Genomic DNA, 24,787 nt, shown 5'->3' on the forward strand with positions numbered 1-24,787 from the left:
GTCACAGAAAAGTTGCTAAAAACTTATTGCCAAAAAATAATCACCTCTAAAAAAAAATTGGGTAAATAATTTTATTTGCTACTTTCTCATATTCACTCTTTCTCTCTCTCTCACATAAATACACAATCATTTATCTGTTGGGGAAAATTGCTTATATTCCTGTAATTTTTTTTAGTGGTGTTTGGTGAATTTTGAAATTAGATTTCTTCTTTTTGCTCCAAATTCCACATGATTTTTTTTTCAAGAAAACCAAAAGAAATTGCAAAAAAAGCACGTGAATGTCGGTGAAGGAGACTTTTTTCGTGTCTTTTTGGATGTCGCCTCTGTGTATTTTTGGTGTCTCTGTGTGATTATTTAATTTTGTATTAGAAGAGCGAAAAGATCACAAAGTAAAACAAAGTAATAAAAAAAAATGTGATAAAACCACTTTCTATGGACAATTGTTTTTCAATTGATAACCTGCAGAAAGTCTTATCACCGCTTTATCGATAGTGTGAATGAAAATGTGACCCAAAACTGGGACTTTTCCCTCTTCTTAAAATGTCTCTCTCAGTCATCAGAGAAGTAAACAACACAGATATTTTTTTTGTAAATTGAACAATTTTTTGCTCATGAATAATATTGTAAAAAAAGCACAAATATAATTGCAATAGAGGCAATTTATTAGCTTAAAATAGTGGTATTAGGAAATCTTTGTTTTGATGACGATGATGATAATGAAGAATGCAGCTTGGAAGTAATTCTCGAAGTCGAAAGGAAAATTGAAGAAAATGGAAATTGAAATGACAATAAAATACACAAGAACACCGTTTGGCATTGCCAAATTTATTTTGATCCAATCTTTAAAAAAAAATACTCTTTTCGAAATAGAATAAATCGATAGAGCCATTTTTGATATAGATCAGAAAACATGGTCCAAAAAGGGGAATGCGGAAAACAGGATGGGTAAGATAAAACACATCTGTAGAGAATATGTCACTCAGAACTCGTTTCTTTTAGAAGAATTTCGAAATTCACTACACTGTGCACCAGCCAGTTTCGGAAAATTTCCCCTTAAAATTCGTTTCTATGATAAAATCTCTCCATCGTCTGTTATAATACCCCGAGTGTGTCTCGGCTAAAATCTTAAATCTATGAGACTTTCTATTTTATTTCGAAAGGATGTTTTTTTTTACAAAAATAGCAATTAAGAAGGAAATCAAGTGAATTATATTTCCCAATCCGATTAAATCTCACCAATGGGTAATGAATCAGTGAAATATTCGTAATTGGTTTATCTTTCTATAACATTTTATTTCTATGTGTCCGAATGTTTGTTACCGGGCTAGAGGCCAAACGATAAGGAATATCGACTTCTTTTTTCACAAATTATACGCAAAGAATAATTTCAATTGCTGGCCAATTCCGCCCCGGTCTCATCGTATTTCAAAATGCATTTTGCTGTACTATACAGCAAAAATCTCTACCAAATGTTCATTTGTAGATGATATATCCTTGTTTATTATGATCCTCCCAAGTGTGTCTCGGCTTTAATAAAAAATCTGACAGGTTGTTTTTTTTTTAAATTTTGGAGCGCGATTATGGGAATTAATTAAAGTGTCAAAACAAGAAATTTAATTACTGAACCTCTCTTGATTGCCACAATTTTATTCCCTACGAATATTGTTCTAAGGGCAGAATCACATTGACAATAAAATGCTTGTCGTAGCCTCACCGTATTTCGTTTTTATACGCATTTTCATTGCAATTCTTACGCAAATTTTCCATTACCGTATTACCTTATGTCATACTCGATGATCCTAGATGAAAATAATAATAAGAAAATTGAGGAAATTAAACGAAAATTCGATAAACGGTAAGCAAAAAAAACTGTACGAATTATTTCTCTTAGTTTTATTTTTGCTCACCGTTTATCGAATTTTCGTTTTATTTCTTAAATTTTCTTATATTATTTTCACCTAGTGCCACCGAGTATGAGATAAGGTAATACGGTAATGGAAAATTTGCGTAAGAATTGCAATGAAAATTCGTAAATTAACGAAATACGGTGAGGTTACGGCGTGCATTTTATTGTCAATGTGATTCTGCCCTTATACCTAAGAGTTCATGAAAATTACATAAATGACCAGTGATAATCCCAGATAAACTTATGGTAGCTGAGATTCTTTACAGGTGACCTCGAAATGTAAGAAATTATGAAAATCAACGGAGGTTCAGTCTTCCCTTATATTTTTCGCTACATCCCATTGGACCGAAATTCTAATTATTCGTGTATTTACTAAGCCTTCTGACGTGAATTTAAGTAGAAAATGGAGTTAATGAGAAGATGAAATAGAATATATATGTCTAGTACGAAATCTGCAGCAAAGAAGGATTTTGTGCTAAAGTTGATTTAGATTTTTTTTTAGATTATTTGCTTATTTTTACTGCTCGAACTCAAAAAGAGAGCAGTTATATAATCGACTTCTTTCCAACTTGTCACCGTCCTGGAGCTTAAACGGTAAAAGATATCGACTTCCGGTCTTCGATGACCCCCAATAAAAAAAAACAATATATCCAGACGTTTTTTCTCCTCTCCCGGCCACTCCTTTTAGAGATAGTCCAGACAAACATTTCGTCCAAACAAACCCTTCCTTTGCATGCCAGATCATCTTTGATCGGCATGGCTAGATTCTACCAGACTGGATCAGGCTAAATTAGTTTTTCTTTTTCCTTTTTTTTTCTTTTTTTTCTGTCATTTTTTTCCCTAAATTTCTTTCTTCTTCAAACCATGTAAGAGGGGCGGACCCTATTGGTATTGATTGAATAAATAATAATAATAATAATAATAATAAACCCATGACCGGAAAATTCGCCATTTTGAAATATTGAAGGTCAAAGGTAAATCACTTTGGAGGGCTCATTTTTAACAGATTTGGTTTAATTTGGATTTTCTTGGAAAGGTATTGAAATTTTGAACCCGGCAGCATCGGCCTTTATCGGTAATGAATCGGTTAAATACCGATAATAGAATAATTTTTTTTTTGGAAATTATTTTAGCTGAGTTTTTATTTGACCTTAAGTTTGTTCCCGAGCTAGAGGTCAAACGGTAAGACATATCGATTTCTTTATTGAAATATTTATAATCTTACTGTGTTATCACACTTGCACATTAAAACTTTAATATGATTCACATTAATTGTCGCTGGTGAGAGTACAAATGTGTAATTTGTGTGTTTGAATCATTTTATATTCAAAATTAGATCTATTTGTTGATAAAAAGGTAGACTTGGCCCGCAAAATTTGATAAAAATTGATTTTATAGCATTAATGCGAAAAATTAGTGCGATTTTCTCTTTAATTTTTTAATGTGAAAAATATTTATGCTTTAAGTAAATTTAAACTTATGCCCTAGACACACTTACGACTAAAGTCCAGAGACGACTAAGCTCGTTCATAGCCAAGTCAGTTCCTGACACACTACGAACGAGGCTTAACATTTTCTGGTACTCATAAAACATAACTTTCGTGGGTTTTTATGCAGATATTTCCACTGAATTGCACTAATACTCTTCTGAAAATGAAACTGTTTGTAAATTCATGTCTCAGTATACGTGCAATAATTATTGTTAATTACAATTATTTCTGAGGTGGAAGCTAACTCGCGACTTAAGCCATTTTAGGCGATTCTAGTGAATAATTCTTGTTGTTATGCGTGAATTGTGAAGTAAATTGAAAAGTAGTTTCATTTTCAATGGACTACTAGTGCATTTCAGTAGAAATATCTGCATAAAAACCCACGAAAGTTATGTTTTGTGGATACCAGTGAAGGCTAAGCCTCATTTGTAATGTGTCAGGAACTGACTTGGCTATGAACGAGCTTAGTCGTCTCCGGATTTTAGTCGTAAGTGTGTCCAGGACATTATTTTTGCAGGCCAAGTCCACTTCTTTATCAATAAATATTAGATGAGATCATATATTCTGTCAGTAGAAGAGGTAAAAAGTTTGGAGTGGTATATCTCAGCTCCTGATGAACATAATTGGATGAGTGAACTATTGTTGGAAAGCTTGGTTCATTAGCTTTCAGAATCTGGTATATGTAATTGGCTATGGGTAAATCATGGTCATCCATAACCATTTATGTCGAAGAAGACACTTTTTGCAGCGTCATTTTTGACCATCTACTGCTGGGACCAGGAGTGACCCACAATTCTCGCACTTGGACTGTTCGTTAGAGGAACTCAAAGGGTATAATTCGTAGAAGAAACTTTTTTTTTTGGACATCTTACTTTTTTTTATTCATCGACTTTTGCAAGAATTTTAAAATGTTAAACGCAAGAAAAAATTGCAGAAATCCTTCTATTCCATTTTCTGGACAAACTAATGAAGATATCGACTTGGAATCCAAGTCGATATCTTCATTAGTTTGTCCAGAAAATGGAATAGAAGGATTTCTGCAATTTTTTCTTGCGTTTAACATTTTAAAATTCTTGCAAAAGTCGATGAATAAAAAAAAGTAAGATGTCCAAAAAAAAAAAGTTTCTTCTACGAATTATACCCTTTGAGTTCCTCTAACGAACAGTCCAAGTGCGAGAATTGTGGGTCACTCCTGGTCCCAGCAGTAGATGGTCAAAAATGACGCTGCAAAAAGTGTCTTCTTCTCGACATAAATGGTTATGGATGACCATGATTTACCCATAGCCAATTACATATACCAGATTCTGAAAGCTAATGAACCAAGCTTTCCAACAATAGTTCACTCATCCAATTATGTTCATCAGGAGCTGAGATATACCACTCCAAACTTTTTACCTCTTCTACTGACAGAATATATGATCTCATCTAATAGAAGAACCCCAAATATTAAGTGACAAAAAGACACAAATAACATATTTGGACGCTCACAAGCGTCAATTAATGTGAATCACATTAAAATTTTAATGTGCAAGTGTGATAACGCTGTTAAGTTTATCGAATTTTAAAAATCGAAAAACTATATATGGGATTTTTATTTCGAAAAGGAGATTTCGAGTTAAAATAATAATAATAATGCTGGCACAACATTCCATGAAGGAGCAAGGCCTTCCCGCAAGGGGATTTCTAGACATGCATTATTATTTTTCTTGTACGGGATAAGGTTGTCACTCCCATGCACGTGGAATTAAGTGCAGTTAAGCTTAAATAAAGTTAAATAAAGGGGATTCGAACCCGGGACACTTGCATCGAATTTTAAAAATCGAAAAGCTATTTGTGGGATTTTTTATTTCGAAAAGGAGATTTCGAGTGAAAATACCCCGATTTAAATGAGCCTAAAATTAATAAGTAAATAATCTATTCCGTCTGGGGCATTGAGTAAGACTTGGATTCTCTGTCGCAAAGATTAAGAAGTAATCAAAATTTTCTAAATTTCTCTCTTTTCCGGACACTCACAAACTTTGCTGCTTTACTCGCTCATATTAAAAAGAACTTCAAAATTTAAAGATTTTTATCAAAATATCATACCTTGGAGGGTGAGATGGCAATATATTGCAACTGAAAAACGATGAATTAGTTCTCTTGGAGTTTGATTATTTGTAATTGTGCAATATTCAATATTACAAGACAATTTAAATTAATTAATTTTGCGTCTCAAATTATTTTGCTAATTGGACATGACACTGTCAAGAATTCTTTCCAATGCTGCATTATTTTGTTCTTCAGAAGAAAGAAATGGTGAAGGTGTCTACTTTTCTGTGTAATATGTCACTTTGAATTAGTCATAAGCTATATTTCAATTTATTCTCTTTTTTTCTGTAAGAGAAACAGCTTTTCCAATTTTGTATCTGTATGATAATAATGTACACAGGGAATTAATCTTCTGTATAATTTGATTTATTTGCAGTTTCTGCCCGACTCATACGGAAACGAACAGGAACAAATTCAATAAACATCTTCACGGGACGATAATGAAGGATAATGTTAGAGAGATTGCACTTTTAAGTTAAATTGTGTCTCCATTAAATTGATTTTTCTTTGCTATAAATTGTACAAAAAAAATTAGTGTGAACCTTTTTGAGAAATTGATTTTTCTTTTAGAAGAATGGAGTGTTTGTCATGCTAATTTTAATTATTGATTTTAATAGAAATATATTGTAAGAATCCTTGCTAATATTATTAGAAGAGATCCTCCTATGAGGAGGAAATTAAAAAAAAAAGAGGCAAAAGATAGTACCATAGTTGAGAAATTCTCAGAGAGCACAGATAGCTTGAAAGAATCATTTTCACTTTTATTTACAGATGAATGTGAGAATGAGATGAAAAGCAATACAAGTCACCACCGCATATTAATAAACATTAATAAAAAAAAACTAGTAGATTTCTTAGCGGAAATAGTAATTAAAATAATGAAGAAAACAACAGCTAAATAAATGAGAATGGAAGGAAAATAACTGAAAATACTCCCAAATAATAAATTAAATAGCAATTTCATAAGAAAATAAAACTTAGTGGAATTTAATGATACCTTTTTAGCTCTATTTAAATAAAATAATTATCTATTTTAATAAAAAAAAATAACCAATTTCTTGTTCGTGTTAGAAAGAACAACAATAGAAAAAAAAATCATCTCAATTTTTTTCAAGTAATTTCATTGTGCTAGTAATTAAAGCAAAAAAAAGTTCTTCATAACTTTTCAATACGATTAGAGATAAAAGAAAATATTGTATAATAAATTAAAATAAATATTATCTATTTATATTACTTATCCCATTTTACATAAAAAAATAGATAGACAAATTCTTACCTACATTAGGTATTTAATTTTCTCATTTACGAAAAGAAAAAAAAAGAAACTGAAAAAGTACTAGATGAGTGATGTAGGATGTAGCACAAAGTGTAAGAATTTTGACAATTTGGCAAATTTGAAAAAAATGTTATCTAATCAATAATATTTGATTGAGATAAAATTAAGAAAAAACTGTAGCTTCTTTTACGATAATTTTAAGAATTTATATAATTATTGAGATTGAAAGATTAAATGAAAAATTTTACCAAAATAGAACAAAGTGTTTTTCTCGTTTTTCACACTGAGAGAAATCCGAAAAAGTTAAAATAAAATTCCGGAAATGTTAATTTTACATTGCATTATTGATCCGAAATCGGTGTAAATATTATGCTTTTTAGGTGTATTATGGGTTAAAGTTACCCTTTTTCATGCTAATTTTACCCTTAAGAAGGTGTAAAATTAACATTAAAAAAATGTTGATATATTTTTACACCTAAAAATTGTTAAAGTTACGAGGAAAAAAAGTTAATCGCACCCTCTTTTTTTCTCAGTGCAGTTTCTAAAATTCAATTCGTTTTTTTTCTGCAATTTGTCATTCAATTTCATATCTTTCCACTTGTGTCATTTAATTTTTTTCAGAAATTTGGCAACTATTTTTTTTAAGAATGATTCTCTTTTATAAGATCGTCTTTTAGTAAGGGTGTGTAAGGTAAGCTATAACTGCTATAGAAAACTAAACTTAAATGAGTAAAATTTTAGATTATTTAAAATCCGCAAGAAAACAAAGCAGACTTGACTTTCTAACAAATTTATAAAATACAGGAGGGTGGGGCAGTTTATGCCATAAACACACTTACGACTTAAGCCGAGAAACGGCTTAACGTAGGTAATTAAAATCAAAATATTGATCAAATTACATTTCCCATCAGTTTCTGACCAAACCGTCTCTCGGCTACAGGCGAGAAACGACTTAGTGCGTAATGCGAAATTGTTGAGAATTAAGCCAAATCCTCATTGAAAAGGTACAGTAGACTCTCCCTCAATTGGGCATTTGGGGCAAAATGTCATCCGGTTTAGCGATAGAAATGAGCGTCAAAGCCTTTGTAAATTCCACAAAAAGCGCTCAATTACAAAGAATCACGATAAAATAGGAAGAACTACAGCGAATTTGAGCAAATTAGCTTCATAATTAAATGTGAAAATTGTCAACAAAATTTTTCGCCCGATTGAAAAAGAGCCGATTGAGCGAAAGTCTACTGTACTTATGTGATTTAGCATACGAGAAATTTATTGAGACTTAAACCGTAATACGGGTTTCAGACCTAAGGTTTAGCTATATGGCTTTACTTCACTAATTTCTTATCAAGCAGATTTTTTGGGAAAATTTTGATTTAACATTAGAGATTAAGGGCAAATAAACCATTTAAATCTTAAGAGAACAATAAAATTGCTTATTAAGAATTTTGAGACATTAGAAAATTGAGCTAAACCCTCAGTCTAAAGCTGTCTTCAGACTAGAGGTTTAGCCTAGTTCCAGAGAGTCTTAAAATCCTAAATAGCGAGAAATTTTATTGCTTTTTAAGAACCTAAAAGGTTATTTATCTTTAATAATCCAATCCTAAAATGAATTTTTCCAAAAAATCTTGATTGATAAGAAATTAGAACTGTTAAGCCATATGGCTAAGTCTTAGGTCTGAAGCCTGTATAATATACGGGCTTGAGACTTAGTTATAAGCTTACGAATAAATGACTTACCTATAAAGCATTTGGCATTAGCCTTATCGTGTAGTGTCCAAACCAAACTACTCGTTCTACTCTGTAAAACCAGTGATAAAGCGTGTCCACGATAAAATTGTTCCAAATGATTTGATATTTTTATGATAGATGTCACTAGGTCCGTATTTTCATTGTATAAACATTGTGACACGTGTTTTTATCTTTCTTTTGATGAAACTCTCATTAAAGTTCATTTTTCACTGAGATACGAAATAATAAAGGAAAAGTGAAGGGAACTGATCGTGTACACCGGGACGAGTCGAGACGGGACGGGACATACGGGACGTTCACGAAAATTGATTTTTAGCGCATATGATATTCGTGATTCATGAGTATCAAAACGTGTAGATACAAAATTCTCATGTATTTGGAAATCATTTCCATGACTAAGAACAGAATCTGTAATACTCCTGACCCCGAACTTATTCAAGCACTCAACAGCCCATTAGCCTAGGCCCAAAAGAACAGCCCAATAGAACAAAATGGAGATTAAGAATCAACAGGATATCTCAAAACAAAATAGGGACTTCCTAAAAAAAAATTGACAGGCGTAATATGTTGCAATTTGTTGCATTTTAATTCACTTTAATTATATAGATTTTGCCAAATGAGAAAAATCCAGTTAACATAATACCTACTCAGTCCAGGAATTATGCACATTTTCGGGACCGAAATGGCATCATGCATCGAGAAAATTTGCATATTCGCACGGGTTTTGTTTTGAATAAATCGGCCGTAGAACGAATTTCGCGCGGAGTAAAAGTAGTTCAAACAAAAAGATTCAACTCTTTGATAGAAATGCATTAACAAACAGTATACATTTTGGCCAGAGTTCTTCAATAAATGGTTAGAATATTTAAAAAATTTACCTTAATAAATGAAATTAAAGTTTTATTCTGAAAAAGTAGCAAAATGTTAACAAATTTCCCAATTCGCTAAATAGTATACATTTAGGCGTATTTCAAAAATGATTTCATAAATTGACTCCCAATGGTAGGCAAACTTGCATAATTGTATGTGCATAATTCCGTCAGGTGCATAATCCCGAAGTGCTTAATGCCGGGACTGAGTGTATTAGAAATAAATTTATTCCTCTATAGGGGGAGGTGGGGCTACTTTGAGCTCTGGGGCTAGATTTTTATACGACTTTTTTGCCTATTTCTAAATCAAGTTGGTCCTTACAATTATTTTATTTAGATCCACAAGTGTTTTATCTATCTATTCAAATTAGGGGAAACTGGGGCACCACAAAACAGGGGTACCATCAACACTGTGATTTTTTAAATAGTATTACACCTCAGAGGACAAGACCTATATTAAATCATAGATACTATTAGGGATGCTTGTCCAGCAAAAGAATTTTCAACATAGTTCACGTACTTTAGAAATAAAAATAACTTCGTAAAATTGTGAGATTTTGATAATTTTAGTCATTTATATATCTACCTGGAAAATGAAAATAAAACAAGTAAAATTTCACTACATCAGTACTTTCATTCATGTTTCGGGATAATATTTATATATTTACTAAAGAAATTAATGTTCACATTTTTTTAAAAGAATATAAAATCCATCACAAAACAGAGTTTGGGGCACCAACAAACAGGCAAATTTCTCACAATTGCAGATGTCGCGAGCATAGCTTGAATGGCAACATTTTTCTTCATCTTTCTTACTCTTCCTCTCCTTCTTTGTTCGATTTCTGAAATTTATAACCGGAAAATTATAAACCGGAAATTCTGAAATTTAGTAGTAACCCGAGTGGTTGGAAAAAAGCGAAAAATGCATGGTAAAACAATTTTCCTTTTTACGGAAAATTGAAGTGTTTTACATCATCCTTGTATACATTAATATGCAGCCTATAGCTAAGACCCCTAAGACTATAACATAGGGTAAGCAACATTTTTCTAAAATTCACAGTTTTCTTATGAAATTCAGTCGAAATCGCATCTTTCAAAAGTGTTTGGTGGTGCCCCAGTTTCCCCTACATCATGTTAAAACCCAGTTTCCTTTAGAAATATGCTAAAAAATAGTATAACAATATAGCCCCACAGCTCAAAATAGCCCCACTTCCCCCTACAACTTTCGAAATTGTTTCCTGTTTTACCGAGAAATGTGCTATTCAAATCATTTTTTAAAAAGCTGTTTTTGAGTAAGATTTGAAAAATACGCAGAACAGGATTAATCATTTTTGATAAAAGTATATTTATACAGTAGAGTCTCTTAAATTCGAACGCTCGGGGGGTATTTTTGACATTTCTCACCTCCCAAATTCGAACGATTTTTTCAAAATTAACGAAATTTGTGTGAGATTAAATTGTACTTTGAATCAAATTCCCGTACTTTCTCGCAAGTCTTAGCGGTAACATACTTCCTTTTCATTTTACACGACCATAATGTATGTAAACACTCAGGAAGAAGCACATAAATATGATTTTCATTCATCAAGAATACGAACTTTCTAACATAACCTCACAATTGACATTTTGAATCCAAACGTCGTTCGAATTTGAGAGATTCAGATTTGAGAGACTCTACTGTATTTGAAAACTCTTCGGAAAATCTTTAGACAGCGCAGATTCATTTTAGAAACGCTAATTTTGAAAACAAGTTGATCAAAATTAATATTTCCTGTAAAAAAATATTTTTAAAAAAAGAGCAATTTCAATGGTACTTGCTCAAATCCCTTAACTTTGAATTTTTAAGGAAGTTTATAGGTTTATGATGGCTATTTAAAAGTTTAAAAAAAATCGCGCTCGTCGCGCTCTCTATCTAGGACGATATCGAATTTTGAAGTTTTTGGCTTGTCGTATTTGCCTCGGGATCCCCTATTCTTAATAAATTCGAATAAAGCATATGCTTCATGTGGAAAGCAATCGAGCGATTGATAGAAATATGCTCTGCTTAACAAGCATTACCGAGTACACATTTTAGATAAGTAAAAAAACTGCGAGCAAAAATACTAATTTCTTAAAAATCGCCAATCGAATGATACAAAAACACGAAATTTTGGTCGACACTCTGTTTAAAGTTTTCACTTCACTTTTCTCTACTTGTAACACGGCGTCGCAGAATTCTTTATTTTATATAAACACCGTGATATCACTAAGAATAACTCTATAGAATTTTGCAATACTTCAGTGAAAAATTTTTCCATCTCTTCTGACACATCTTGCCTGGAAAGTCTGGAATGTAGAAAAAATCTACAGAATATCTACAGAATATCTACAGAAATTCGTCAGAGATTCGTCAGAAAATCTGCCGAAATATTCTGACGAATTTTGTCCCAAGCCCAAATAAAATTCGTAAGAATATCTACAGAATTTATCTGCAGATATTCTGTAGAGGTGTAGATTTTCTCTACAGAAATCTTAAAGATATCTGCAGATATTATTTGACGGGAAGCATAGAAAGGATTTATCTCACAGCGAATTCTTTGAGTATTTTTTTATTGTGCTTACACTCGAGTCCTTTTCAAGTAATTATATATTTTGCGTTTATGCGGCCACTATTGAGTAGATAATTTTCTCGTCTCAAGTTTTTTTTTTTTTGAGCCTAGACGAAATCGATTGTTTTCTAAACAATTTCTAGAAAATATTGAATTAACTTTAAACTGTAATTGATTTTATCTTTCATAAAACCACGCTTACATAATAAAATTCAATTTGAATTCATAAAAAACAATTTTCTGGTTCACAAGATTTGATTTGCTACCTTTTACTATCGCTTTGCCGCTGGTAGAAAGTCTCTTGATAGACAAGTCCAGTAGATGCTTTGAAATGTTCCCAATCACTTTCTATCACCACTTTTTCGTACTTCCACTCCCCGAAGTACGTTTTCTCAACTTCACTGAATCTTAGTTTTTCAAACAATTTCACGCTAGCTGAGTTTTTCTCTCCAATCAATGCTACGATTTTCCTGATATTGAGACTTTGTATGCAGTAATTCATCATGAGCATCATCGTTTCCTGACCAAAACCCTTTCTTCGAGCAAGTGATTCAGCAATCATTATTGTCACTTCACCGGTCTTTATCCCAGTTTCTTCTACATCTGGAAGGAGAAACATATTGACATCCCCGACCATTGATTTAACTTCATCTGAAGTTTCCCGGAAGATATTCTTGTCCAGGACGATGAAAGTGTATTCTGGAAAATACGGAAATCGCTATACATTTTTTATTGTAGTGGATAATTTCTAAATTAACTCACTATCTGAATCATCCCTCCAGGATTTCTGCATTTGATATTCTTCCTGCAAGGACAAAGGTGAACTGCTTGTTGCCTCCTGCAGATCTGGATTTTTCATCCACTCATGATACCTGCAAATGTGCTCTAATTATAAAATATGCAAAGAAATAAAGTCCTGGAGGATTCTATCCTTACTTGGGAACGTGTTTCTCTTCATATGGGACTAAAATAACACGGCTAGACTCAATTTTTATGCACTGCTTCATCGTAAATACAGTAGACTCTCGCAAATTCGGCTCTTTTAAGATCGGGCTACTTTATAATTCGGGCAGAGGTTACATTTGAAAAAAGTTTGTTGTCATTTTTCAAGTTTGATTATGATTATCAAATGAATCAAATATGCTCAAATTTAGCATGGTTTGTCTTAGTTTTGATGTGATTTTGCATTATTGAGGGATTTTCATGCAATTTACGTTATATATGAGTGTGTAAACTCAATATCTATATGCACATGTCGCCCGAATTTCTGTCTAATTCGGCTGACATTTCGGTCCTATATGCCCGAATTTGAGAGAGTCTACTGTAAAATGTAAAAAAAAAATACTACAAAAAGTTAGGTTAAACTCGCTACTGGAAATGAGAGAAATTTCCCTCAAATGGCGCCTAGAAATAATTTAAATTTTACGTTTTATTCCTTTATTTGGCAAGAAAAAAATCCAAAAATGCAACATTAATAAAAAAGATATTAGAATCTAATTTTTCTTTTCTTGTTGCTTCTTCAAAATACTCAATTTGGTGAGACAATCATCCCTCCATGCGCGTCTTTCAGGTAATTTGTCCAGTGGACACATCTCTTCCAGCTGCCTAGCCACTTCAGCCACTTGAGGTCCTTCCATCTTAGGAGTTGGCCCCATAGTTTGACTCACAGCATACATCGTCTTGCTGTATCGATCGCAATAGCTCACCATGCCCTCAGCATTAAGATGAGCTGTTTCTAGAGGTCCCAGGAAGGCGTATCTCATGCCCAAACCATCAGACATTACACTGTCAATGTCTCTGACATTGAGAATCCCATCAGCTACCAAACGCCAAACCTCATTGAGAATAGCATATTGGATTCTATTGAGAGCAAATCCCTCAATTTCTCTGTTCAATGACACTGGTTTCTGGCCAATTTCCTCCATTAGGGAGCGAGTCTTTTGAGCAATTTCTGGTCGTGTCCAGGGAGCCGGAACAATTTCCACAAGAGGAACATAGTATGGTGGATTGACGGGATGGGAGACAATTACCTGATCACGATGCTTGAGATCCTTGGTGAACAAGGATGGCATAAAAGTACTCGTTGAACTCGATAGAATTGTCTGGGAATCGACATATTTATCCAATTCCCTTGCAAAAAAAGAACATTATAGATTCTTTATGAAAATAAACTGACTTATTTTATATCTCACTTGTAAACTTTCAACTTGAGATCAAGCACCTCTGGAACACACTCCTGCACAAAGATTGCATCCTTGAGAGTTGTGGCCAGATCTGTAGAGCCACGAATACAGGAAAATTGCTGAGCTGCTGTCAATTTTCCTCTCAACAATCCATTCTTCTCTAGTTTCTTCAGTTCATCCTCAATGTGCTTGAGTGCCTTGTCCACTTGGTCAGGAATGATATCATATATGGTAACTTGGTAGCCCACAGAGGCAAAGAGCATCGCCCAGGAGCCACCAATCAAACCACTCCCAATTACACCGACTTTCTCAGTTTTACTCGAAGCCATTCCGTCCGCTCTGACCTTCTCCAGACAACTGGAGAGCTGCGCAATTTTAGCCGATGAAGCAGAGAAATCAAGCTCTATTGGAAAGTATCTTGGCACTTTCAGATGCGATCCAGCCCGAACAAGAGTACAAGAAAAATACACATTTATTCTCTCCCCGCCTTTTTTCCCTTTTTCTTATCGCCATTCACACTTCCTGGTCAGAAATGTTGGAACACACATTCTCCAATTCCAATAATTTAATTTTCGTAGCATTTTTACCAAGCCAATATAGTCTAGAAATTTTTCTAGGATCTATATAGTTTCCTCTCTTCCCATCCCAAATTCTCAGGAAACACAACTAACCAGCATAATCTGCATAATAGTGCCTCCGATAACATTGCGCGTATTCTTCTATTATTCAATTTGTGATAATATATTTTTTAGTCATTTCCTTTCTGCTCTTATCAATACAAACAGTCTCAATTTATAACTGAAAACGCCGGCCTAATTGCACTCATCTCGAAAGTCTATAAATCAAGTGCTTCTCATCATGGGTATCTTTCTTACCTGTTTATTTGCTTGAGACGTACCGATGGAGGAGAAAGATTAGAAATAAAATGATAAAGGTGAACTTTCACAGAGTGAAATGCAAACACTCTTACTTCTTGTCACATGGCTCTCGCAGAAAATGTGAGGCAAAGTGCGCGGGCGCTAATATAGTGCTTCCCACGGCGAATTTTGAATTTTATCTATCATCATTATAAGCAAGATTTCAATTAAATTGGTTTAATTCGACGCTAAATCTGCAAATACAAACCTTAATGTTTTTTTTTAGGAAATCAGATAAGGAGGAATCCTAGTGTAGTAGTATATAAAATTTTCGATAATTTGTTCACAAATAGGAGTAAAATTAAAAAAATCAGCTAACTTTTTAAAAATCAGAATGGATCTTCGAAATGGTTCCCACTACGCATCGATGAAACTCGAGTAAAGCTCCCCTAGTGGTTTGTTCCTTATGCCCTAGACACACTTACGACTTAAGCCGAGAGACGACTTAGTGGAAAATGATAAAAATGTAGTTTGGACATTGTTTCTAATATAATGACGCTAAGCCGTCTCTCGGCTGATCCTCATGTCTGTCAAGGCCCTTACATAAATTTCCTCCACCCTCTGTTATAACTTACCCAAGTGTGTCCTGGCTAAAACAGAAAGTGTGGCCTGTAGAGGGAAGCAGGGCACCTTTGAATTGGGGCACTTTTCAAACTGTTTTTTTCCCTATGTTTAAATTGAACTGAACCTTACCACGATATAATTTAGCATCACAGACCAATTGTGAAGCTAAATTACTTAAAGGTCAGTTCCATTTAAACATAGGTGAAATAGCCCAATTTCAAAACGTACCCCAATTCAAAGGTGTTCCACTTCTCCCTAGGGAAATTCTATAACACTCTCAAAATGCGATTCTGTAGCCATGACATTGGCATATGGCATTGTCAAAAGTAACATATTTGGGATTGGGATATCTAGCAATTCAAATGACAATAATAAATTTTATAAAATTATAAAACAATAGGATAAGACATACTGTATTTTGCAAAATATCACAAAGTACATTCACTAAAAAAAATCAGTGAATTCTATTTTCGAACCCATGTAATATACCAAAAAAAGCTTCACTGGTTAGATCTTGAAAAATTCTAAGATCTATTGAAAAAGCCAAAGGAGACATTCTTACTTCTTGATACTTTCGCAAGGTGGATCCTGTTCGAATTTTGAAGTGCTCAAGTTTTCAAATGTGTAAAAAAATTATTATTACTTTATTATAAGGAAAGCCACAAAGCAACGACGTCTATTGTTTCTGTCCCATTATTTAATCCAGACCTGTGCTCGTTAAAAGTCGTGTAATATCGGAAATTTTGTGTTGATAATTTTAATGGAAATTACAGATAGCCATACTGGTAACACTAATCCTGCTCATTCACGGTGCCATGATAAATATTTTTGCGCCAAAACATAAAAACTCATATAGAAAGAAATTGTCTTCTTGATATCTTTGTCGTAAAACGGATAGCTATTCACTACACATCCTTTTACTTGAATCTTGCAGAAATACAAAGAAAGTAAATGAAAATATCACTTCAAATGGAAAGTTCTAAAATCGCGCGCAATTCAACTTGAGAGAAAGATAGAGACACAAATAACTCGCTTTACAAACGTCTGGAGGCGCTGCGGTTGCAAAAAATCTCTGAAATGCGACATAATATTTTCTTCTCTATTTTATCCTTATTAGCAGGTCGTGTCCCTTCTTGTAATATGTACTTTTGCATTCCTTATTAACCAAAATAGTGTTGTACAAAAGGGTTTTTCTCAAACCTATCCTGAATTTTGGGACAGCTCAAAAGTATATGAGTCTTACAGCTCAAAATTTCATCCCAATGTTTTTGTTGTAATATCGACAATTATTCACAATTAACCCAAATAACTGTATTCAACTAAATTATTAAAAGGATTTTCTTGTGAAAATGACTTAATTCTAAGGAATTAAACAATTTTCACATTAAAAAACCACTCATTTTCTCTACGTGAATTTTCGCGGCATTTCGAAGAATGCCAACAGGCACCACCAAATTCACTTCGGCTTTTCTTTTAGCTCAGGCCTGTATCACTCCATAATCACTGAGTAACTCTTTAGCGAGCCTTTTAGTGCAATATTTCATAAATTTTCCCCAGATTGTTCGAAAATTTAGTATATGAAAATTCGAAATTGAATTTGAATTCTTCAAACATCAACGACTATTTGTGAAAATAGTGTTCCATTTACCATTTATCCAAGACACTATTGGAGATCGAACTCTACTTGTGTTTGCATCCATTTTCACATTTCGAACTCACGTGTTACAATGCCAGAAAAATTGCAGAATTCCCTTGCTGGAATATTCTTTCTACAGTAGAATCTTCCAAATTCGAACGCTTATATATTGTACTTCGAATCGAATTCCTGTACTTTCTTACAAATCTTCATGGTGACGTACTTCCTTTTCATATTATACGATCATATTTATGTAATCTTTAAAAAAAACATCAAAAATGAAAAAAATCAACTGCTCGTTTTGAAGCTTATCCAAAATAAAAACATATTAGTATACATTGCCAATTGACAGAGAAAAATTAGTGAAACCCGAAATTGCTTCGAAAGTATTCACGAATTCCAAAAAAAAAACATCGAAAGTATTCACGAATTTCAAAATACTTCGAAAACATTTGCGAATCACGATAATATTTCGAAAGTAATCGCGAACACTTAAAAATCAAAAAATCCTTGTTAGTTCATGTATGATTCACTCCTCGCTTTACCAGTATCTAAGAAACAAGCTCGATATTAAATTAGCTTCAACGCAGTTTATAATTCAGCATGAGCATTTAATAATAATTTTAAGCTGTCTCTCCCATATTGCGTTCAGCAGTCTTCAGACTAGAGCTTTAGCCCAGTTCCTGAAGGCCCAAAAATCCTCAATATCAACCATAATTTTATTGTTTTGTCAGAATTTAATAGGTCAATTGTCTTCAATAATCCAATTGTAAGTCAATTTTTTCCAAAACATTTTGATTGATAAGTATTTAAAGAAGTTAAGCCATATGGTTAAATCTTAGGTCTGCAGCCCGTATTTCAGACTTTGAGATTTTATCAAATTGACGTCATACTAAAGGGGAGGCAAAGCGTTCCATGCTTTACGAAATGATCGAACTTGCGACTTCAAAACTATATCTCAAACAATTCAAAAGTACTTTCACATAATTTACAGTTTACCAGTTTGCAATCGATTTGAACCGATTTATAAATCAGTGATCGTCCAAACAGAGCGCCAATTTTTGAAACTCTTACTCGCATTTGCGTCTTTATTGGCCGAGAGAAATTGAGTCGCACACCATGCAGATTCTTGAATATGTTCCGAGTACTTTATGTTATAAAGAAGTTGTTACAGAAAGATTTAAATATGCGGGATGTGCGAGTCAATTTCTCTCGGCCAATAAATAGCACGCGGATGCAAATAAGAGTTGCAAAAATTGGTACTCAGGTTAAAAATTAGTTATCGGTTCATAATCGTTTCATAACCAGTTCAGAGCGTGGGTCGACTTATGAGGGGGGGGGGGTCTTTCGAGGGTCCCAAGTCTCTATCTCTAACCGTTTGACTTGTAAAGGTGATAATATACAGACGAACAAACACTGCTCGAGCAGTAATTCGCTGAATTCCTAATCTTTTACTAATTACTAATCTTTTCGTCAACACTAAGAAAATACTTCCTGCTGATTTATCATAAAACATCCTAGTCATAAACATAAAATGAAACAATCAGGGCTCAATGTTTTGATAAATCTACTTTTATAAGTAACATTTATTAGTCTTGTAAAAAGGTGTGTTGTAAAAAAAAGGAAAATACGAGTTTAAGTTAATGTCTTAAGACCGATGAAGTGTGAAAGCTTGACAAATTGCGATCGTGCTGCTAGAAATTACTTGGCAATGGCCTTCTCAGCTTTTCCCGTCCACTCTTCATTGAGGTGAACACTGACGCCCAGATCTCTCAGAGCCGATTTTACATCATATGCAATATTGGGATGCTCTTTGAGCGCCAAATTGAGGACATCCTCAGCCCCCTAAAAATCATTTCCACTCTCACTAAAATGCTCTCCTGAGAATTTAGGAGAAACTGGGGCAGCAGTAAATACAGGATAGTTGTACACTGCGATTATTTTTAATTAGATATTAGACTTCAGAGGACGAGACCTAGAGGTATCCTTATCCTCTGCAGAAATGGTCGACATAAATATCAATGTTTCATGCTATCCAATGTTTACTACTGCCCCAATCTCCCCTACATAAATTTAAAAAAAAACACTTACCTGAGAAATGAAGGCGTTACACTGATCTCTTGAACGAGAAACCATATTTCGGATGGAATGGGCTCCGGATCTCTGGACAAATTTGCTCTTTTCATGTATCTTCATGCACTCCACGATAACTTCAGCTGCTCCAGCATCGAAGAAAGCCTGACTGTTCTCTTTCACGCGCAACGTCAGCATCGCAATTGCTGCTAGAGCATGTCGCACGAGGGATTCATTATTGCGGTGGGTGTTCAGGAGGCTAGTTATCAAAGGTGCTGCTCCCTGCTGAATGATTTTCACTTTCACACTGTCATTCCCAGCCAGAGCCTTGAGAAATTTCAAGCCCTCTCTGAGGAGTTTTAAACAGTCAGAGTGTTCAGCCTGCGTGAAAATTTCATAAAATGCATAATTTCATCATATACTATCAGGGAATCAGGGTAGATATAATAATGAAATTTAAAATGCGTTTTACAACTCAGGAAAACATAAAAACTTCGTGCAACCTCCGCTAGGGGCATTAATATTTAAAAAATCAGTGATCTTGGAATCGATTCCCCATTCCATTGTGCTATATACCGTGAGTCTTGAAAATCCTATCATTGTGGTTTGTTTCTGGAATAAAATCTCTGAGTCGTCTGTCATAATCCTCCCAAGAGTGTCTCGGCTAAAATAACAAGTCTGACTAACTTTTTTTCTATTTCAAGTGTCTTGAAGTCGGTTGTAGAATATGTTATATTAAACCCTTCAAAGACGAGGAATTTGAATCGAAATCTCCATTTCGAAATAAAATCACTCGCTGCGTTTAAATTCTATTTCACTTTACCCATTTAATTATTTATCTTTACGGCGCATAAATCTCATTCTTGTTGTTCATTTAATATTAATTAATTTAGCCTAAAGCTACTATTCTGCCATTTTTATAATTTTATGACTGAGCAAAATTCAAGAAATTTGGTATTCTTCCAGAAAAAATTATAAAGTTCTAAAATATTAGTACTCTCCAAATATTTTATATAGTTCGATTTTTCCTATAAAATTTCTTGGCGCTAGAAGAGCCCAAATTTAGAATGGCGCTAACAAGTTTCAAATTCCGCAAAATCTTACAAAATTACAAAGCTGATAGAATAGCAGCCTTAATTATTTAATTCAAGTAGACATTTTTATTTCTCTATTATTATTAAGATCATTTTACATTGTAAACCACTCTGCAACTAAATTTCTAAACGTTTCGAAATAGGAAAGTCTAAGCATTTTAATTTAACTAAGACACTCTTGGAGGAATTATAACAGAAGTAGAGAAAAATTATCTCAGAAACGAACCACTAAATTTCCTGAGATTTTCTTGAATATTTCGAACATAAAAATTGAGCCTGTTCTAAATCAGGGGTTTTCTGTTTCTCAAGAGATGTCTTTTTTGACGCGTAGGGGAGACCGAGGCAGAATTAGCCACGCATGGTATTGGACAGTGGGATGTTATAGCCTGCCTTAGATGGAATATTAAGGAAACCACTACTTATTCGAAGTAAACACATCCCTTCCTATTCATTAAAATACAACAGACTCTCGCTAATTCGGCTCTTTTAAGTTCGGGGTACTTTTTAATTCGGGCGGCTGTTAAATTTGTAAAAAGTTTGTTGACATTTTTCACATTTGCTTATTCTTGTTAAATGAAGCAAATATGCTCAAATTTTCCATGGTTTTTCTTAGTTATGATGTCATTTGGTATTATTTTCATAGAATTTAAGTTAAATATCGGTATATAAACTTGATATAAATAATGTAGATGAGCAAAAAATCGTTGCATTTTAAACAGTTTAACGCCCGAATTTCTCTCTAATTCGGGTGACATTTCGACCCCAAATGCCCGAATTTGAGAGAGTCTACTGTATTTATCAGCCTGGTAGAAACATTTTTTTTACAAATTATATGCAATGAAAAATTTCATTTACTGGCTAAACTACCCCGGTCTCCCCTATTTGTGGAAAAATTGAAAATGTTGCAATGACTTAACTAAAGTTTTCTGACCTTTATAGGATTTTTTTAGAATGGTTTGATGTATCATCTCTTTCCTAATTACCACTGTTCTGCCTTTTTTGTGCAATTCAAGTATAAATGTATGAAAAACAAGAAATTTTAATTGAATGTATCGAGTGATACTTTTTCCTAAATTGGCAATTATATTAACATAAAATCCTTGCAATAAGGCGAATTTGATATATGATATAAAAGATGGATGACCCATTTCCTTTAACTTCTAAATTGATTGTCACCGACATTTAGTGACTATTCCTTTTAAACTATTTAAAAATGCTTCAAAATAACAATAAAAAAGGGGTGGCAAAGCGTCCCAGGCTTTGCGAAATGCTCGAACTCGTGACTTAGATGCTATATCGCAAAAAAACTTTCGCATCATTTACCGGTTCTCAACCGATTTGAAACGATTCATAAATCTCTCAAAAGATCCCTTCAAAATAGTTTTAAAAGTAATAGGATTGATTTTCAGATAAAATATTTTTATCGGTTATGAACCGGTTCATTATCGATTCAAAACCGATTGGAGCCGGTTTAATTTTGTCTGAAATTCCAAGACCTTTCCAACAACACCAAATATGACACCATTTGCTTGATAAATGCACTCTCTAGTGTCTTTTTGAACTTTGACCTTGAAAAACCGTTATTAGGAATGATTCAACGGTATTTTCGTATATGGACGAAATGTTCGCCTGATGGGATGTTATAGTTTGCCGAGTTTGCCTTACAAAGAATATTGAAGAAACCATAATTTTATCTAAGTAAAGAACATTCCTTCCCCTTTGAAATTTTTATAAACAAAATGAAAAAAATTATTTGCTGACTAAATTTGCCCCCGTATCCCCTATCCGAAGGAATATATGGATATTATGAGAAAACCATATATTTTTTTTAATTTGAATTATTTAGAACAGATAAAAATCAAATTCTTTTTGATAATTAGAAACTATAAGGATGTCCAAATCTAGAATATTTTTTGTAGGATCTTGATGATTTTCTGAACCAAAATATTTTAGAAAACATGAAATTGGCTTGCTGCATATGCTGCGGTTCCGAAAGAGTGAAACATTGTAATTTCATTAACAAAATAAATTACCCCGAATTATAGATATTTTTAAAATTTAGATTAGATGGAAAGATAATTTTCATAAGAACTTTTAAAATTTAGTAGATCATCGGATCGTCGCTAGTTGGCAATTTCTGTTTATGCTGATAACATGAAACATTTGCATGAAGCATATGCTGCATTTGGGTCAATAACCCAAAAAAAGAAACACAAGCTTAAGAACTTTACTTACCATTGCAATTAGAGTAAATTTCAGTCCTCCTGCATCTTCCACAACCAGGCAATATTCATTCCTGACCGTCAACGTAGCAATGGTCAGCAAAAGATCGCTCACAACATCTCTATCACCTTTGAAATCTGCCGAATAGAAATCAAGCGGAAGAGTGGGCGTCGAGTGAAAGTGACTTAAAATGTTGCAATAAAAGCCAACTCACCGTAGAGCAATTTTGTGAGATCTGTGAGACAGGATTCAGCAATAATGCGAGCATGTTCATGAGCTTTGCCATACTCAACGCGAATATCGTCATCCAGGACGAGATTCCGGAAAAGAGAGCACAATTCCCGGATCATTATTGGGGATTTTGTGGTGAGAAATACTTTAAAGTGTTTAACTGTGTCTCCTTCGACAATCATTTGCCGATTCATTTCATGAAGAACACAGACTTTCTGCAGCCATCTGAGACATTCCCGGACGACCGTTTCATCAGTTTCCGTCTGAAGGAGACGTATTGCTACATCCAGACACTCGTGCGTGAAGATATCTGGTTGCTTCTCAGAGAGAATACTAAAATTCTCCACGACTTTCCGGAGAATTTCTTGATCTCTCAGTTCTGCATCCAAGGCATTCCTTAGGATTTTCAAGAGAGCACCATTAGCTCCATTTTTAGCAGCAAGAACTCGATGTGGAAGTGTCTGGAAGAATCAAAGGACACATTGTGACTTACACATTAAATAAATTATCCTTGATGGATTAGTCACCTTGGAACATTCCTCAGAGATCACTTGAATAATTTCTAGGAAGTCTTTTCTATTCCCTTCACTTATTTCCTCAATCTTTTTCAATTCATCAATTTTTTCCAATACAATTGGTCTTCCTGTGGTACTATTCACTTTGAGATCTACAATTATATTTCCCAGATTGACTCCCTGAAAGGAGAGTGGTTTTTAAAACTCAAAAATAGCTTTATGCAGCAGGATCTCACTTGAGCCTGGAACTGTTTGATGGTTTCTTCCTTGGCTTCCTCAACAGACATCTCGAATTCCACCACATTTTCCTTCACAGTGTCATCAAAAGTCTCCTGGCTAATTACTTTGGCCATTGTCTGTGGCAGAAAAGAACCAAATGAATCACACAAAACAAGAGAAATGCGAACAACTTTCACGTAGGCGAACTTGTCTGGAGCGTGATTTGCACTGAATTCACCACTGGTGCCCTTATTTGGAGATGGTGGGCTATACACTGGATCACCCTACTCTGTGTTCACGGCTTTCAAGCACCAAAAAGGGGGTAGAAGGTGGTCAAATGGACAAAGAAACGAGTCAAGACAAGACCTTCCTACTTTCCAGTCAGCTGGTGGATCATGAAAACAATGCAATTCCCGGCATACGAAAAAAAAACTTCCAAAAACTGGAATAATTACCCAGCTGGCCTACTGTGCGTCAGAGTAATAACTTTTTACCTTTTCTGTAATAAGCATAGTAAGACCAACAAATATAGGAAATAATATGGAAAATTATGCCCTTAATAATAATAATAAATAATTATAATTATAATTAATAATAAATTATTAAAAAGAACCGTAAAAAACTAATATTTAAATAATAATCTAAAATTACGATTGAAATAGAAATTCAAAGAATTTTTTTATCTGTAAGTACAGTAGACTCTCTCAAATTCGGGCATTTCGGACCAAAATGTCACCCGAATTAGAGAGAAATTCGGGCGACAAATTTTTTGAAATGCAACGATTTTTTATTCATCTGCATACACATATTGAGTTCGCATTCTCATATTTATGGTAAATTTCATGAAAAACACTTAATAATGCAAAAACACATCAGAACTAAGACAAACAATGGCAAATTTGAGTATACAGTAGAGTCTCGTAAATTCGAACGCTCGGGGGGTATTTTTGACATTTCTCACCTCCCAAATTCGAACGATTTTTTCAAACCTAACGAAATTTGTGTTAGATTAAATCGTACTTTGAATCAAATTCCCGTACTTTCTAGCAAGTTTTAGTGGTAACATACTTTCTTTACATTTTACACGACCATAATGTATGTAAACATTCAGGAAAAAGCATATAAATATGATTTTCATTCACCAAGAATACGAACTTTTAAACATA

At 33.8% G+C, this 24,787-nt stretch overlaps 4 protein-coding genes across 5 annotated transcripts in view; 1 reads left to right on the forward strand and 3 right to left on the reverse strand.

The window, feature by feature from the left end:
• Window positions 1-7,013, forward strand: part of LOC129801352 (arf-GAP with dual PH domain-containing protein 1-like) — a 43,937-nt gene extending 36,924 nt beyond the window's left edge. Inside the window, exon 5 of the mRNA XM_055846289.1 lies at window positions 5,861-7,013. Coding sequence (XP_055702264.1) covers window positions 5,861-5,925 — 65 coding nt within the window. The 3' untranslated portion in view covers window positions 5,926-7,013. The remainder of the gene's footprint in view (window positions 1-5,860) is intronic.
• LOC129801353 (alpha/beta-tubulin-N-acetyltransferase 9) lies at window positions 41-12,985 on the reverse strand. 2 transcript variants are annotated; one of them, XM_055846291.1, is made up of 4 exons: window positions 12,903-12,975; window positions 12,729-12,838; window positions 12,233-12,665; window positions 41-342 (listed from the first exon to the last, which is right to left on the reverse strand). In XM_055846291.1, exons 1-4 carry the CDS (start codon window positions 12,971-12,973, stop codon window positions 198-200), a joined length of 759 nt encoding a protein of 252 aa, XP_055702266.1. In that variant the 5' UTR covers window positions 12,974-12,975; the 3' UTR covers window positions 41-197. The 2 variants fall into 2 exon arrangements, with proteins under 2 accessions (XP_055702266.1, XP_055702268.1); XM_055846293.1 differs by lacking the exon at window positions 41-342 and having other exon boundaries at window positions 11,939-12,665; window positions 12,903-12,985.
• Window positions 12,986-13,386: 401 nt separating this feature from the next.
• LOC129801354 (lambda-crystallin homolog) lies at window positions 13,387-14,909 on the reverse strand. Its single transcript, XM_055846294.1, has 2 exons — window positions 14,159-14,909; window positions 13,387-14,096 (listed from the first exon to the last, which is right to left on the reverse strand). Exons 1-2 carry the CDS (start codon window positions 14,476-14,478, stop codon window positions 13,460-13,462), a joined length of 957 nt encoding a protein of 318 aa, XP_055702269.1. The 5' UTR covers window positions 14,479-14,909; the 3' UTR covers window positions 13,387-13,459.
• Window positions 14,910-18,816: 3,907 nt separating this feature from the next.
• LOC129801355 (armadillo repeat-containing protein 6 homolog) lies at window positions 18,817-24,060 on the reverse strand. The gene is made up of 6 exons (XM_055846295.1): window positions 23,639-24,060; window positions 23,415-23,582; window positions 22,871-23,348; window positions 22,669-22,793; window positions 19,358-19,720; window positions 18,817-19,111 (listed from the first exon to the last, which is right to left on the reverse strand). The coding sequence occupies exons 1-6, from the start codon at window positions 23,753-23,755 to the stop codon at window positions 18,968-18,970; spliced, it is 1,395 nt and encodes a 464-aa protein (XP_055702270.1). The 5' UTR covers window positions 23,756-24,060; the 3' UTR covers window positions 18,817-18,967.
• Between the last annotated feature and the right edge of the window lie 727 nt (window positions 24,061-24,787).

This window comes from Phlebotomus papatasi, chromosome 2 (genome assembly GCF_024763615.1).
Source record: "Phlebotomus papatasi isolate M1 chromosome 2, Ppap_2.1, whole genome shotgun sequence".
NCBI lineage: Eukaryota > Metazoa > Arthropoda > Insecta > Diptera > Psychodidae > Phlebotomus > Phlebotomus papatasi.

What these genes read in the sequence shown, in the direction of transcription:
- LOC129801353 (XM_055846291.1), bottom strand. Translation starts at nt 12,973, where the DNA reads ATGAAGCAGTGCATAAAAATTGAGTCTAGCCGTGTTATTTTAGTCCCA. An exon ending in GAAGAGAAACACGTTCCCAA is followed by an intron (nt 12,839 to 12,902) that starts GTAAGGATAGAA and finishes GCACATTTGCAG; the next exon opens with GTATCATGAGTGGATGAAAA. An exon ending in CGGCAAAGCGATAGTAAAAG is followed by an intron (nt 343 to 12,232) that starts GTAGCAAATCAA and finishes ATAATCACACAG; the next exon opens with AGACACCAAAAATACACAGA.
- LOC129801354 (XM_055846294.1), bottom strand. Translation starts at nt 14,478, where the DNA reads ATGGCTTCGAGTAAAACTGAGAAAGTCGGTGTAATTGGGAGTGGTTTG. An exon ending in CTCAAGTTGAAAGTTTACAA is followed by an intron (nt 14,097 to 14,158) that starts GTGAGATATAAA and finishes TTTTTTTGCAAG; the next exon opens with GGAATTGGATAAATATGTCG.
- LOC129801355 (XM_055846295.1), bottom strand. Translation starts at nt 23,755, where the DNA reads ATGGCCAAAGTAATTAGCCAGGAGACTTTTGATGACACTGTGAAGGAA. An exon ending in AATTTACTCTAATTGCAATG is followed by an intron (nt 19,721 to 22,668) that starts GTAAGTAAAGTT and finishes ATTTTCACGCAG; the next exon opens with GCTGAACACTCTGACTGTTT. An exon ending in GTAACGCCTTCATTTCTCAG is followed by an intron (nt 19,112 to 19,357) that starts GTAAGTGTTTTT and finishes AATGATTTTTAG; the next exon opens with GGGGCTGAGGATGTCCTCAA.